The sequence below is a fragment of the Panthera onca genome, chromosome D3 (assembly GCF_046562875.1).
Source record: "Panthera onca isolate mPanOnc1 chromosome D3, mPanOnc1 haplotype 2, whole genome shotgun sequence".
NCBI lineage: Eukaryota > Metazoa > Chordata > Mammalia > Carnivora > Felidae > Panthera > Panthera onca.
Window position 1 is genome coordinate 22,616,341 of NC_138350.1, and position 15,852 is coordinate 22,632,192.

Consider the following 15,852-nt stretch of genomic DNA (forward strand, 5'->3'; position numbering starts at 1 on the left):
CATCAGAATAGCTTAATAAAGAATAAGCAAATTCATCCTGGACTTCGCTGCAGTGCTAAAACAAAAGCCCTGGACCCTTCGATGTGATGATAATCAACATTTCAGAGCCTTCCTTTCTTCTGAAGTAAAAACTGGTAGTTCAGGTCTGGTACATTCCATCAAATCAAAGGAGAGGCTGCAGCTGGCCAGGGCCAGGAAGAGGGTGGTTCCCCCCTTACTCTCACAATGGATAACTACTGTGCACTTCTGGGAGCCTATGTAGGGCCAGGTGCTAATCTATGACAAAAGACTTTTTTTTTTTTTTCATATAAATCAAACCTTTTTGGAAATTTAAAATTTACCTCAAAGTCAGACTTAAACCCAGGACCTCTTCTGAGAAGACATGTTGACAGAAAGCAACAGAATAACAGCATAAACCAGTAGCCCAAGAGACACTTCAGAACGAGAGTATAAGTAACAATGGAAAAACAACAACAAGGGGCGCCTGGGTGGCTCAGTCGGTTGAGTGGCCGACTTCGGCTCAGGTCATGATTTCAGGGTCCGTGAGTTTGAGCCCCGCGTCAGGCTCTGTGCTGACAGCTCAGAGCCTGGAGCCTGTTTCAGATTCTGTGTCTCCTTCTCTCTGACCCTCCCCCGTTCATGCTCTGTCTCTCTCTGTTTCAAAAATAAATAAATGTTAAAAAAAAAAATTTTTTTAATAAATAAATAAATAAATAAATAAAAACAACAACAAAACCCGACACTGGTTTCCCTTCCTAAATACTCTTCCCAACCCAACCCAACTATTTCTATGAATAGCAAAAGCAAGGGAAGGAAATAAACCAGAAATGGAGTGGGGTTATTTTTTTTAATTATGTAAAATAAAATAAAATAAATAAAATATTTTAATATTTTAAATAAATATTTAATATTTTAAATAAAATAAAATGTAAAAGAATGACTTGATGAGCGTATGTAACTTTAATGATAAAATGCAATAGATAGCAAAATGCGAAGTACCACAGATTGTTACCTCTGGGAGATGGGGCTTGCTGAGGATTTCAGGGGAAAGATGTAAAACAGGGGCTTTACTTAAACATGTATCTGTAGTTCTGAGAATTTTGTGTGTGGGGGGGAGCTTTTAATATTTTTATAATAACAACTAAGAAATAATGCAACAGCAACTGTAGGGAAATGGCCAGTTGGTACAAATTAGAGCAGAGGTGAAAGAAAGACCTGAAGGCACAGGCATGACCAGGATGACAGGCCTCAGACATCAAGACATCCACAAGGGTCCTGGAGTGTTAGCAAAGGTACGTAGGGAGAGCAGAAGGTAAACGGTGTGGCCCATGCAATGCAGGTGTGAATATGTTGGCTGAGCTGGGTTGACAGTGCCATGGTTGAGATTCCAACGTATTGGTAGAAGCAGGGACACAGTGTGTGGCTCAAAGAGTCACTCAGTGATCATTTCCCCCTGTCCTGATGGCTCAACAGGCTGCCTTTGCACCTGTCCTAATAATAACTAAATTCTACACAGTGTTGAACCATGAGTCACATTATCAGGATCTTGAGTATAAATCGTTCAAATGTAGTTGTAACCAAAAGTGCTTAGAATCTTTCTTTGCTCTTGGGCTGCCTGGGTGGCTCAATAGGTTAAGCGTCCTACTTCAGCTCAGGTCATGATGTCACAGTTCGTGAGTTTGAGCCCCACATAGGGCTCTGTGCTTTCTTTACTCTTGTCCCTATAGACCAGTGATTTTTAACTTGTTTGGGATCACTGATAATTTTGAGAATCTGATCCAGATTCTGATCTAAGTCATGGATCATCTCTGCAGAAAACTGCAAGTACACATTTGAAGCACCTTGGATCTCAGGTGAAGAGACCCTGCCAGAGTCAGACAGAAGGTTAAGACCAAAGAAACACCTTAGTCTATGGAAAGGAAGGAAACAGCACAGATCTGATGGCTATAGCTGTTCCCAGAGCAAGGTTATCCTGGGCTGGCAGAGGGTAGATAATGTAGGACAGCTTCCTTTGCTCAGAAGCAGAAAGTTTGGGCCACACACGGTGTTCTGCCTGACCACCGCATTCACAGCAGCTTAAGAAGTTTGGCTATCTATGTATTGTCCACTGGTGGTAGGGCCAACTAAGAAATCCCTTCCCAAGAGACCTGTAAGTAATCAGATGGGAAAGCAGAGCTCTGAAAACCAGTATCAAAGCAACTGAGGTTGAAAAGAGTAGTAGAGGGGCGCCTGGGTGGCTCAGTCGGTTAAGCGGCCGACTTCGGCTCAGGTCATGATCTCGCGGTCCGTGAGTTCGAGCCCCGTGTCGGGCTCTGTGCTGACAGCTCAGAGCCTGGAGCCTGTTTCAGATTCTGTGTCTCCCTCTCTCTGACCCTCCCCCGTTCATGCTCTGTCTCTCTCTGTCTCAAAAATAAATAAACGTTAAAAAAAAAAAATTAAAAAAAAAAAAAAAAGAGTAGTAGACTGTGGTGTGCATGTGTGTGTGTGTGTGTGTGTGTGTGCACACGCACGCATATGCACACGTGCACGTGTGCATATACACATGCAAGGTGTGGGAGGAAGATTTTTTTTTTTAGTATTTATTTATTCTGGGGAGAGTGGAAATGGGGGAAGGGCAGAGAGAGGAGGACAGAGGATCCTAAGGGGGCTCTGCGCTGCCAGGCTGACAGCAGTGAGCCTGATGTGGGGCTCAAACTCACGAACCTGTGACATCACGACCTGAACTGAAGTCAGATGCCCAACTGAATGAGCCACCCAGGTGCCCCAAAAAGAGGATTTTTAAAAGAGTAATAAGAAAGGCCTTCTGAATTAACCAAAAGGAGACAAAGAAACTTTCCATAGCTGTGAGCTAGGCTGGAAGGGACTGGAAAAGAAGGCCAAAGATTTTTTTTTTTAAAGCACTCTGTGGCCCCATCTTACCTGCAATAGTTATGCTCGCCTAGGCCCCCCTCCCCATTGGGGTATTTCAGAGTGTTGTATGGATGCTGGAAAGTCTCGTTCCAGAACAGGCATGGCTTCCCGCCTTGCAGTGCCGTCCAATTCTGCGTTCCCCTATAATCTGCACCATTGGCTGTGAAACATTCTAGGAGAAAGAAAAGACAGAGCAAACTAATTTTCTGGCAACATCCACAGTTTCCTCCCTCTCTGGTTGATGTTTTATTTGTTTTGTTTGGACCCAGCTGGAAATGGATAGTGTCTTGCTAGATCCTGGACACCATGAAGTTAACATCGCTAGGGCTGAGTAAATCTGAAATGCAGTCCCCTCCAAATGCTAGGCTAGTCTTGGCAATAGCTTGTCTACAGACACTTTACAGATACTTTTCCCCTAAAGTATACAGATCCCAACTAGGATATAAACACGGAGGTGAAATGTATTGAAGCCCATGAAGTGAACCAGGAAACCCCCAAATCTGGGAACCGTTGGCAACAGCCATCACAAGGAATTCTGGGTGCTCGGAGGGGGTCACTGGTCTTGCCAGTGTCTCTGTGTGGTAACTAGAACCAGGTCACCAGCTGTAACTGAGCTCTCCCCTACAGTCTGAAAGGCTGCACTGACACTTGGATTTAATAAGACCATCGGATACAGCAACGCTTTGGAATCCCAATCACACAAGTCTGGGAATGACTCACATTCCCTGGTAATGAAGAACAGTCCTCCCCATGCTGTTTGAGATAGAGATGCAACAGAACAGTCAACAGGAGGGAGCGAGCAGAGGCCAAGTTGGCATTTTTCTCTCACCTCTTTCTGAAATTCCTCCCTACAAGACACACTGAACATCGTCTCAGGTCCAGTTAATAAAATGACAAAATCCTTGCAGGTGCAACCATGTGCTTCTAAACTCTGCTTCTCAGACTTTGGGGGGGATGGGAACTGAGGCTGATAGGATTTCCCCCCACATATTGCATGCATTAAATTCACAGAGATTCATGGGAAAGGCACAGTATAAAGAGCAATTTTTAAAAATTAATTTAGTTGAAACTGACAGATAGAAGTACTTCAAACACTTCTTGAAGATGTTTCACCAGGAACCTGACGATCTGGGGGAGTTACACTGACATTCTCAGCTGTCTTTCTTTCCTTCCCCTGGCAGGCACTGACCTATAACTTCCGGTATGAAGGGCTCTTAGTGCTGCCTCCTGGTGAAGTGCATGCGCCTACTTCAGTCTAAGCACGTGAACAACATGAGCACATCTACATTCTAGAAGATGCTTTTTTATTTTATTTTTAATGTTTATTTATTTTTTTTAGAGAGAGACAGACAGAGCACAAGTGGGGGAGGGGCAGAGAGAGAGGGCAACACGGAATCCGAAGCAGGCTCCAGGCTCTGAGCTGTCAGCACAGAGCCCAACATGGGACTTGAACTCACAGACTGCAAGATCATGACCTGAGCCAAAGTCAGACACTCAACTGACTGAGCCACTCAGGCACCCCTAGAAGATACTTCTTTTTATATTTAAAATCTATCCACAGACCATCTCTCTGCCTGTACCCCCTTCCTCCTACTATCTGGGCTCTGTGTCTTGTCTGGAATAGCATGGTTTTATGGACAGGCAAAATAACCTGGAATCCCAGGCCGTACAGAACGTCATAACAATTTATCACGTTTGGCGTGACATTCATATATTACGGTAAGGGCGACTCATCAGGTAGGGGTGCCTAGGTCCGACTTTGGCTGAGGTCATGATCCCATGGTTGGTGGATTCAAGCCCCGTGTCAGGCTTTGCACTGACAGCACAGAGCCTGCTTTGGATTCTCTCCCTCTCTCTCTGCCCCTCCTCTGCTTCTGCTCTCTCTCTCAAAAATAAATAAACATTAAAAACAAAACAAATGTTCAAAGGTAATTGAAGAAGGCAGTTCAGTGTGGCATAAAATACACTAAACCGAGAGCCTAAGCCCTGGCTTCTTGTCCTGGACCTGCTGTTGGCCAGCTGTGCGACCTTGGACGAATCACCGTCATCCACAGCACCACTAATGCTTACATAGTGTTTTACTGTGTGCCAAGCTCTGCTCTAAGTGCTTTACAAGTATCAACTCCCCACCAACCCTCTGGGGAGGTCCCTCAATATCCTACTTTACAAGATGGGGCAACTGGGGCACTCAACCACCCCCTACAAGGCCTCTACTGGAGCCCCCTCAGGCCATCCTTGTTTTCTCTATCCTCCCCCTCACCCCACTTCCCATTCATCACCAAATCCTGTTGACTTTCTTAAATATACACCCTGAAAGTGCCCTCTCCTCTCCATCTGGGGTGCCACCCCTTAGGCCCTTCACCATCAGAGGACAGCACAGCCTTGTTCAGGACTCACAGCTTCCGCTTCTGTATTCCTGCAATCCATTCTCCACACAGGTGCTCAAAGTGCCCAGGAAAATGTGAGCACTGGAAACAAAACCCAAACCCTTCATCCTTGCCTGCAAAGCCTCAGTGATGTGGCCCCAGGCCTTCCCTCTCACTGTACTCCGAGCTCTTCTAGTCACTTGCTGTGCTCCTGCCATATTGGTTTGCTTTTAATTCTGTAAACATACCATGCTATTTCCTGCCCAAAATGTTCTTCCCTTAACACCTCCCAGCGCAGACTAAATGTTACCTCAGAAAACCTGTCCCCCCCATCTCCACTCCTTGTTTTCTGCTATTTGTCCATTTGCTTCATAGCATTTATTACCACTAGGAATATGTATAATCTGCTAGACAGGGAAAGAGGGACTCTGTGTGTGTGTGTGTGCGTGTGTGTGTACATCAAACCCTATCCCAACCCCAGGGTTAGAATGGGACCTGGGAATTTGTATTTCTAAAAAGCTGCCTAGGTGCTTCTGTTAAGTAATTTGGCTTGGGAACCACTAGACTGGATGATTCCAAGAGCATCAAGCCAATCTTTTGTCAATTGCTAGAATTTTAATTGCAATGTGCTAATACATCTTTTACTCCTACCACAAGTGGTTGAGGAGTGGCCCAGGAGCCAGAAAGGCAGGCCAACCATTGGAAGGCCTTAGCAATAGACAGCAACCTGCAGGATGGTGGGGTCAGCGTTCCCAGAGGCTCAGATGACTTGATTTGTAACACAAAAGAATGTGGCACCTCTCCACATCTGTCAGTCCACATGAATGGGGATGAGGTGGCATCTGAGAGAAGGAATGGCAAAGTGCAGGCTTGTTTGCTTCAGTCTGTTTCTCCTAGACCTAATCTTATTCTCAGTTACATTAGGGAAATGGAGGCAGTGTACCACATTTTATGATTCCCCCCCCAACCCACACACACACAGATTTGCCCAGTGCATATCAATTGTGGGAAAAAAACCAAGAAGAACAAACTTGAGTATTCTGGATTAAGGTGATATCACATCTTGATTTCATCAGAACATCAGAGTGGGTAAGGAAGGAGGACCCCTCCTCCCTTAATTTCTACTGCTTGAAACTGATATAAGCTTTGGCTAGATAAGCAAGAAATGGCTTAAGCCAATAAAAAAATAAAATATCACATGATATTTATGCATATCACAGCTGTATATTTATGCACTCAGTGAAAGGGAATGAACAATGGTGAGAGATCTCATGTCTAGGATATCATTAATCAATCCATTCAACAAATACTTATTTAGTACCTACTATGTGTCTGGCACTGTTCACAGCACTGGGGCTACACTGGGGAACACTGTGCAGTCACAGAGCCTGTGCACACCCGTGCACACACAGGGGAGCCACGTTCATGAAAAACTAGTCAAATTCACATCAGGTAGTGAGGAGGGCTATAAGGAAAAATGGAGTAAGGGGATGGAGACCGAATGGTGGGGGTTCTCTCTTAGAGAGGTTGGGCCAGAAAAGGCCTGGAGTGGAGGAGGCATTGGTCAAAAGGAGGAAACAGAACCATGTAAACAATGCGGGAAGATCGTTACTGACGGTGGGCACAGCAAAGAGAAGACCCCTGCAGGCCCCTGACATGCTGGGCAGGTATGGGAACTCAAGGCAGCTCCTTTAACCTGGATTAGGGTGAGTGGGTGGGAAGTGAAGAGGAGGAAAGCAGGCAGGTAAGGCCAGGACACACAAGGTCTCGAGCCTTATATGAATCAGATTTTGGCCTTTGTTCTAAGTGAGGGGGGAAGCCAGCGGAGGGTTCTGAGTAGAGAAATGACATGATCTGATTTACCTTTTAATGCAACTGTCTAGCTGCTGGGTGGGGGAAGAACTTTGGAGAGGTAGGAACTCAGCCAGGAAACATTAGTCAGGTGGTTACAGCAGAAAAGACAGGCTGGCAGCCGAAAGGTGGTAAGAAGTGGCCAGATTCTGGATGTACTTTGAAGGCAAAGCCAAAGGTATTTGCTGGGGTTTGAATACAGGGTCTGAGAGAAAGAGGAGTGGGGTATAACTCCAAGGATGGGGGCCTGAATGGAGAAGTCATTTCCTACAATGGGGAGGACCCAAGAAGGGCAGAGTACCTTGGGTGGAACCCAGGGTTTGGCTGTGGATCAGTTGAGTCTGGGTGGAGATATACAGTAAGCAGATGGCTCAGTGAGCCTGGAGCTGAGGAAAGAGGCCGAGCGAGGATGGGGCTAGAAATGTGGCAGTAACAGCATGGATGCGTGGAGGGAACAGGATTACTGTGTGTGGAGACAGAAGATATTTGGGCTGAGCCCTGGGGTCCTGCAACATTTCAGGCTTGGAAAGAGGAGGGCCTGGCGCTGATGAGTGAGAAAGTGCAGCCTGAGAGGTGGAGAAAAGCTAAGAAAGTGTGTGGGTCTCAGAAGTCAAGGAAGAAGGTGATTTGAGAGGGAAGGAATAACAGACTGAACAGAGGAAACCTCATTTCCTCATCTTCTCTGGCTAGATCCCAATCACCTCACAGAATTCATCTGTTTGACTCGATCTCTCCACCAGAAAACTCCAAATATTTTGTGTTGGGGATTAAATGGAAATAGGCCTGATGTGAAACATAAGCCTGACAGAAATTTAGTAATACAGCAGAAAACTTCCTCCATAAGGCTGGCATCAAAGCACCCAGAGCATTAATTCCACTTTTCTAAGTTGCTAATTCCTTATCTTTTCCCCTGTCATCAAAATCCTCCAAAGTATGGCATATGACATTTATTTGAAAAATTGGAGATGCTAATTTTATTGAAATTTCCTTGAGATAAGTGGAATCACATGAGGATGATCAAATCCTTGGCTGAGAATCTTGAGCGAATGATTTTGTGGCAACTGGCTATTTTCTGTAGGACCTGCTATGCTATGAAGTGATAGTAAGATCTGTGGGCAAGGCCCCACGTTTGGTTGAGAGCTCAGTACTCCTTCATTGCTAATTAAAGCAAACTGGAGCCTTCTCCCATAAAGCTGTTATTGTTTGTTATGCCTGGAATTTTGAAGTGTTGGGCATAACGAGAAGACCTGATGCCATATACATTCTAAACTTTGATTTTTATACCTCAAAATCCATAGGATCTCACATATTCACACGGTATATGTAAAAAGTACTTGGAGATTTCAATAATTGACAGGCATGAGCTGTAGAAGACATAGAAATACTCCCCCCAAAATATTTTCCACATTACAGTTCTCAGTCTACCTCTTGGGGAATCCTTGAAAGATGGGGACCCGCTCCATAGACAAATACTACATATACAACATTGACAATTTCAGAAGTGTTCATGGAATTCCTGAAGCCCTTCTATGCAGTCCCAAGTTCCATTAACTCTAAGTACCCTGAAATAAGTGATATCTACAGAATACACACACACACACACACACACACACACACACACACACAGAAATTTATAGGCTTGAATATTTAATTTCAAGGGTTATGAAATAGTTTAAATCAAATACCATTCTGCACAGAAACTTTCTATTAACAATGTGGTATGGTATGGAAATCATACATTAGGGTCTGATGCCAGACTTCAGCCTATGGTTTACAAGCTACAGGCACTCAGCTAAACACTTTGAGCCTCAGTTTCCTCACTTGTAAAATGGGGGATTAGGGCTCAGGGCAGCTGGAAGAATTAGAGGACGTACAAGTAAAATGTCTAGCACACAGTAGGTATCCGATAAGTTATTACAACATAATTATAAAGTTTTTTTAAATAATCAAATTTTATTATAAATTTGAGACCATGATGATCACATATTTCATTCTGGTCCAGAAAAATAATTATTTATAGGGATGCCTGGTGGCTCAGTTGGTTAAGCATTCAACTCACAGCTCAGGTCTTTTTTTTTTTTAAAGAGAGAGAGAGCATGGGTGGGGGAGAGAGGCAGAAGGGGGGAGAGAGAGAATCTTAAGCAGGCTAGAATGTGACCCTGGGATCATGACTTTAGCCAAAATCAAGAGCCTGATGCTCAACCGACTGAGCCACCCAGGGGGCCCTGAGCTCGGGATTTGATGTCAGTTTGAGTTCAAACCCCACATTGGGCTCCATGCTGGGCATGAAGTCTATTTAAAATAATAATAATAATAATTAATAATAATAATAATAATAACCTATATTAATTACCTATGCAAGGCAATATAACATGAGAGGAACATCATCCTATTATAATTCTGTTTAATGTTATCAGGCTGCCATCAGCATAGAAAATATATGTGATGTGAGTCCTGTGTTGAATCCAAACATTCAATGAATAAGAGATAAAAAGCTCAGGTCATGATCTCACAGTCATGAGATTGAGCCCTGTGTTGGGCTCTGTGCTGACAGTGCAGAACCTGCTTGGGATTCTCTCTTTCCCTCTCTCTCTGCCCCTCTCCCACTTGTGCATGTCCTCTACCTCTCTCTCTCTCTCTCAAAATAAATAAAAAATAAACATTAAAAAAAAAGTTTTTTTTTAATGTTTATTTATTTTTTGAGAGAGACAGTGGGGGAGGGGCAGAGAGAAGGAGAGAGAGAGAAGGAGAGAGAGAATGCCAAGCAGGCTCTGTGCTATTAGCACACAGCCCAATGTGGGGCTTGAACCCCACCAAACTGTGAGATCATGACCTGAGCTGAAACCAAGAGTTGGACACTTAACCAACTGAGCCACCCAGGTGCCCCACAAAATGAACATTTTTTTTTTAATTAAAAAAAAATAGGGCACCTGGGTGGCTCAAGAGGTTACACATCCAACTTGGGCTTAGATCATGATCTCACAGCTCATGGTTTCAGGCCCCTCATTGGGCTCTGTGCTGGGCTCTGGGCTCAGAGTCTGGAGCCTACTTTGGAGTCTGTGTCTCTGTCTCTCTCCCCTGCTCACAATCTGTGTCTCTCTTAAAAATAAAACATAAAAAAAAAAAAAAAAGAATAAGAGGTAAGAAAAGGGGCACCTGGGTGGCTCAGTAGGTTAAGCGTCGTACTCTTGATTTCAGCTTAGGTCACAATCTCATGATTCTTGAGTTTGAGCCCCACATTGGGCTCTGCACTGACAGCAAGGAGCCTGCTTGGGATTCTCTCCTTCCCTCTTCTCTCTGCCCCTTCCCCCCCCTCAAAATAAATAAACTTAAAAAAAAGATTAAAAAAAGGTATAATGTAGCAAATAGATTTTTTTAATGTTTATTTGAAGAGAAAGAAAGAGAATGCATGAGCACAAGCAGGGGAGAGGCACAGAGAGAGGGAGAGACACAGAATCCCAAGCAAGCTCCATGCTGTCAGCACAGACCTGGACATAGGGCTTGATCTTGGGAACTATGAGATCATGACCTGAGCCAAAATCAAGAGTTTAATTGACTGAGGCACCCAGGTGCCCCACAAATAGATTTTTCTTAATCAAAATTTCAACTGTGTGATGAAACACATCTTTATTTATATGTTCTAATGAATCCTATAACTCAATATCTGTATGTATTATAAACGAGGAAAATGCCAAGTTAATAAAGTCCCAGCCAACTGAACTCTGCCAGCTTGTATATGTACAGCATTTTTAAAGTTCATGTTCAAAACCATGAGATGTTCTTTTAAAATAATTAAAACTTGACATATATGAGATAGAGGCAGGAAAACAGCAGTTAATCTAAAAGACATTCTATTCTTTGACGAGATTTAATAAAGTTGAAGATTGTGTTCTCAATGAGGCTCTATAACTAGGTCATTGCTAATTACACTATTTGTCTGAAGCCATACTATTGAGAAATAGAAAATTTTTCTCATATTGAGTCCAGAATATTCCTAGTTTTCTGGTAAAATTACTAGTTGGATCTCTATCCATGATATTTATGGGAGTCACTGTTTTTAATCCATCAAAGTTAAATGTCTGTTCTATGTAGGACCACTCAGCATCTCTAGTGATCCTATGTTGGAAGAATTCAGCTGAGTTTGACCGAGTTTGGAATCAACATGAGTCAATAAACACTAAATTCAATTATTTTATGTCTTAAAATAAGACAGCAGAAAACATTTTCCAATGGGAATATCTTCTGTTCCTTCAAAGATATCTCTAAAATTTGGTTAAGTGGGTAGAATTCTAGAAATACAAGGCTGAGGTGGAAAAAGCTCCCATTTAGAGAGCAATACAACAGTGTTGCCAAATGTCTGCTCAATACACCTACTCTGCTGGGTTTCTGGTACAGATCGGTATCCAGTGGGATTTGTGGATACATCTTCAAAGCGCATGCTCTTGGGAAAAACGGATTTTTGCACACACTCAGAAGTGCTATAGGAATGTTTATTTCAGCTATGCAGAACCCTGAAGTAAAGAGTAAAGAGACACATGACTGTGGGAAGGCAGTGATTTCCAACATTTTCCTACCCTGACATGGCTGAGCTAAGAGCAGTGGTTCCCACGATCATATGGAGGCAGGTTATCAGATCTAGACTAGAGACAGGATAATTTTCTGTATACATAGTACATATGGGAAATCACTGGAATAAAGAGGAAACCATACCAGATAACCAGCTGACACTGTGTGGTTTGAGCAAATCACCTGGACACTTGAGACCTCTGTTTCTTCACCCGTGAAACAATGGGTTTTGAGACAGTCTCAATGGCCCTTCTCACTCTTAACTCAAATATCAAAACTCTATCATAATGAAACTGAAGTTCAAAAGTCTGGGATGATGAAGTTCAAAAGTCTGGGATGATGTTCAAAAGTCTGGGATGATTTGAGTGTTGATGGCTCCAAATCTCTTCCAAGCTTAAAACTCTCTAAATCTGGGACACCTGGGCACCTGGGTGGCTCAGTTGGTTGAGCATTAACTTCAGTTCAGGTCATGATCTCACAGTCTATGAGTTCGAGCCCCAAGTCAGGCTCTGTGCCCACAGCTCAGAGCCTGGAGCCTGCTTCAGATTCTGTGTCTCCCTCTCTCTCTGCCCCACACCCATTCACACACACACACACATACTCTCTCTCTCAAAAATAAACTAAAAATGTGAACAAAATTTTTTAATCTGGGACACCTGGCTGTCTCGGTCAGGAGAGCATGCAACTCTTGATCTCAGGGTTGTAAATTCGAGTCCCACATTGGGTGTGGAGGTTACTTAAAAATAAAATCTTCAGGGGCACCTGGGTGGCTCAGTTGGTTAAGCATCCGACTTTGTGACTTCGAGTCCTGCACTGGGCTCTGTGCTGACAGCTCAGAGCCTGAAGCCTGCTTTGGATTCTGCATCTCCCTCTCTCTCTTTCTCAAAAAATAAATAAAACATTTTTTAAAAATTTAATAAAAAATAAATAAATAAAATCTTTAAAAAATGTTTAAAAATCTTATAAAAATAAAATAAATCAGACCCTCTAATTCTACATGTTTCTCTAATGGAAGTGACAGTTCTATGGTAAAAAACAAAACAAAACAAACAAAACAAAATTCAACTCCCATGTGGGCCCTGAATCTATCAGAGAGGTACTTAAGCATTAAGCATCCTTTTTGTTTAAACAAAACTACATCTTTAATAAATAAATAACAAGGAAAAAAGAGAAAGAGGGAATCCTATAGGTTAATAGAAACTCTTGTCATATCACCTAACTGTACCGTGCTTAGATCCTGAGTTGAACAGTAAAACAACCCAAGAGACAACCAGGGGAATTGGAACATTGATTACTAACAGGGTATTTGATGATATTAAGGAATTGTTAGTTTTTCTAAGTATGATGATGGTAATGGTACTGTGTTTTTTAAAAGAATTTTAATTATTTATTTATTTATTCATTTATTTGAGAGACAGAAAGGAGAGAGAGAGAATCTGATGCAGGGTTCGATCTCCTGACAGATCATGACCTGAGCTGAAGTCAATAGTTATGTGTGGTTTTTTTCAATGTTTATTTAGTTTTGAAGGAGAGAGAGAGAGAGAGAGGGAGGGAGGGAGGGAGGGAGTGGGGGAGGGGCAGAAGAGAGGGAGACACAGAATCCGAAGCAGGCTCCAGGCTCCAGGCTCTGAACTGTCAGCACAGAGCCCGACATGGGGCTCAAACTCACAAGATCATGACCTGAGCCCAAGTCAGACGCTTAACCAACTGAGCCACCCAGGTGCCCCAAGAGTTCTTATCATTTGGAGATACTTATTGAAATACTTATGGATGAGATGATATATCTGAGATTTGTTACAAAATAATCTAGTTGGGGAGACGAAGCCAGTACAAATGAAATAATACTGGCCATGGTTGATACTCACCGAAGCCGGGATATGGATATATGGGATTTCCTTACATTCGTCTATGTTTGCATGTGTTCTCAATTTCCCATAATCAAAATTTGTTAAAGGATACCTTGAACACATGTTGTTTTTTATAATTAATCTACCTTAGTTTCTTTTTAAGAGCTGTAAACAAACTCAATCAGCTGTAAATTCAGTCATCTAAAATTAAGATCGACATTCACAGATCATGTTCTTGGGCTATGTATTAACAGTTGAAATGATCACAGAACAAGCTATACTTTTGACCAAAGTGGAATTACCATAAAAACAATCACTCTAAAAAAAAAAATCACTCTAATGTTCTTAAAGTTATCAGTAGCTTTTTATTCAAAAATGTTTTAGATCTTTCTTTTTATTCAAGGAAACAGTGTCCTTAAAAACAGTAATGGAAGAAAAAGTCATGCCTCTCAAAGTTATTTTAACTAAAGAATTTATACTTTTGGAAGGGCGCTTGAGGTCTTCTATTTGAATCTCCGGTTTCTTCATCTTTATTAACAGATGAAATATTTAATTGTTTAAAAGACTATTCCAAGAAAATTGAACCTACCATAAGCATAGGACCAGAGGTTCAAGTTCAGAAGACCCAGGAAAACACTTCAGAGGGGAGTCCTTATTATTTGTTGTATAAAACTTTGGAAAACAACCCAGAATGCAGTGCTGGTTGGGTACCACTCTTTTCCCATCTGGCTCTCATCTTGAATATGCTCTACTCCTACCCAGGCAGGGCCCACTGGAAAATGTGCCACAGTTTCCACTGTGAAGGACTTGTGTTTCTGCCAGGAACAGTCACCATGAATACACAGTGCTCAAGGAATTTGTATTTATCATTTAGGATATTAAAAATGCATACAATAATCAAATTGAAGACCAAAAGATAGTTTTTGAGAAAGAATCTAGCTCTATAACATACACAGAGAGATGAAGCCAACCCTCAGTGAAGGAATGGACTCATTCAGACAGAAGTCAACCGTCAGAAGAACTTTAGCTTCACGAATGAACCATGGATTCTACTGCCAACGCTACCAGCACATATTCTATTGCTTTGGTGATCGTGTACCTCTCTTGAGTTAATCTTTGAATACAAACGGATCTACTTCAATCTTGAAATGAAATCTCATGCTAGACTAGTTTTCACTTATGCTTAAGATATTTTAAATCTTAAGATGTTTTAAAATTCAAAATCCAGGGGCGCCTGGGTGGCTCAGTCGGTTAAGCGTCCGACTTCGGCTCAGGTCACGATCTCGCGGTCCGTGAGTTCGAGCCCCGCGTCGGGCTCTGTGCTGACAGCTCGGAGCCTGGAGCCTGTTTCAGATTCTGTGTCTCCCTCTCTCTGACCCTCCCCATTCATGCTCTGTCTCTCTCTGTCTCAAAAATAAATAAACATTAAAAAAAAAATTAAAAAAAAATAAATAAAATTCAAAATCCAGTTCTCTGATGGAAAATAACTTAGCGCCTTATAAATCAACTTTAAAAGAAACAAAAACAAGATAAAAAGATGGAGCACTATTTGAAAGGTCATGTCTAGAATAGATAGCACTATACTCCTACAGAAACTGGGAGCTCTAAAACAAGTCCCACAGCCTGGTCAGACTTTATCACCTTGAACTGTAATTGCTTAAGGAGCACCTGGTCCCGCTTCCCCTAGCCCGTGAGTTTCTTGTGCATCTCATCTTCGTATCTGCAACAAGTACAGACCCCTCAGAACATGACTGGCAAATGTTAGCTGAATAAGGGAAGCAGGTATATGGGGGACCTGGGGGGAAAATGCATTACAGACATATTGAGTGCCCTGGTTTCCTCACCATAAGTTGGTGAGGAATCATGACTTACCTCGCGATGACTTATGAGAATATGAGAAGTTCCAGGAAAGTTTAGGTAAAATCAAGTACTTGAAAATCAAATACTTGCTATTTAAGCCAGAGGAATCTGCTATTTAAAGGAACTCTATGGTGAAGCCATGTAATAGGGAATAATCAACCGCCTTTGTAATGAAAACATACATTTTATATTCTGAGTTTGCTTTAAGCAGGAGACACCTGGCACAAATCCACTTCGCCTCCGCATCTCTCGACCAACCCTATTTCACACTGTCTGAAGCTCTCAATCAGTATAAAAGGAGATAAAACAAACTGATATAATCCAGCTTCTGGACAAGTTTCATCAGTATTGCCTGTGCCCTATTTTTAATTTCAGATGGCAAGAAAGTTCCCCTATAATGGAGTCCTGGAGGGCAGCCAACGCTCCATGGAAGCCAGGCTATGGGCTATTCA

General features: G+C 42.4%; 1 protein-coding gene across 2 annotated transcripts in view; it reads right to left on the minus strand.

Annotated features, from left to right (window-relative positions):
* The window catches only part of KREMEN1 (kringle containing transmembrane protein 1), a 72,901-nt gene that overhangs the window by 48,190 nt on the left and 8,859 nt on the right, over positions 1 to 15,852 (minus strand). For both annotated transcript variants that reach the window (XM_060612818.3, XM_060612819.3), the window contains exon 2: positions 2,920 to 3,082. In XM_060612818.3, coding sequence (XP_060468801.2) covers positions 2,920 to 3,082 — 163 coding nt within the window. The remainder of the gene's footprint in view (positions 1 to 2,919; positions 3,083 to 15,852) is intronic.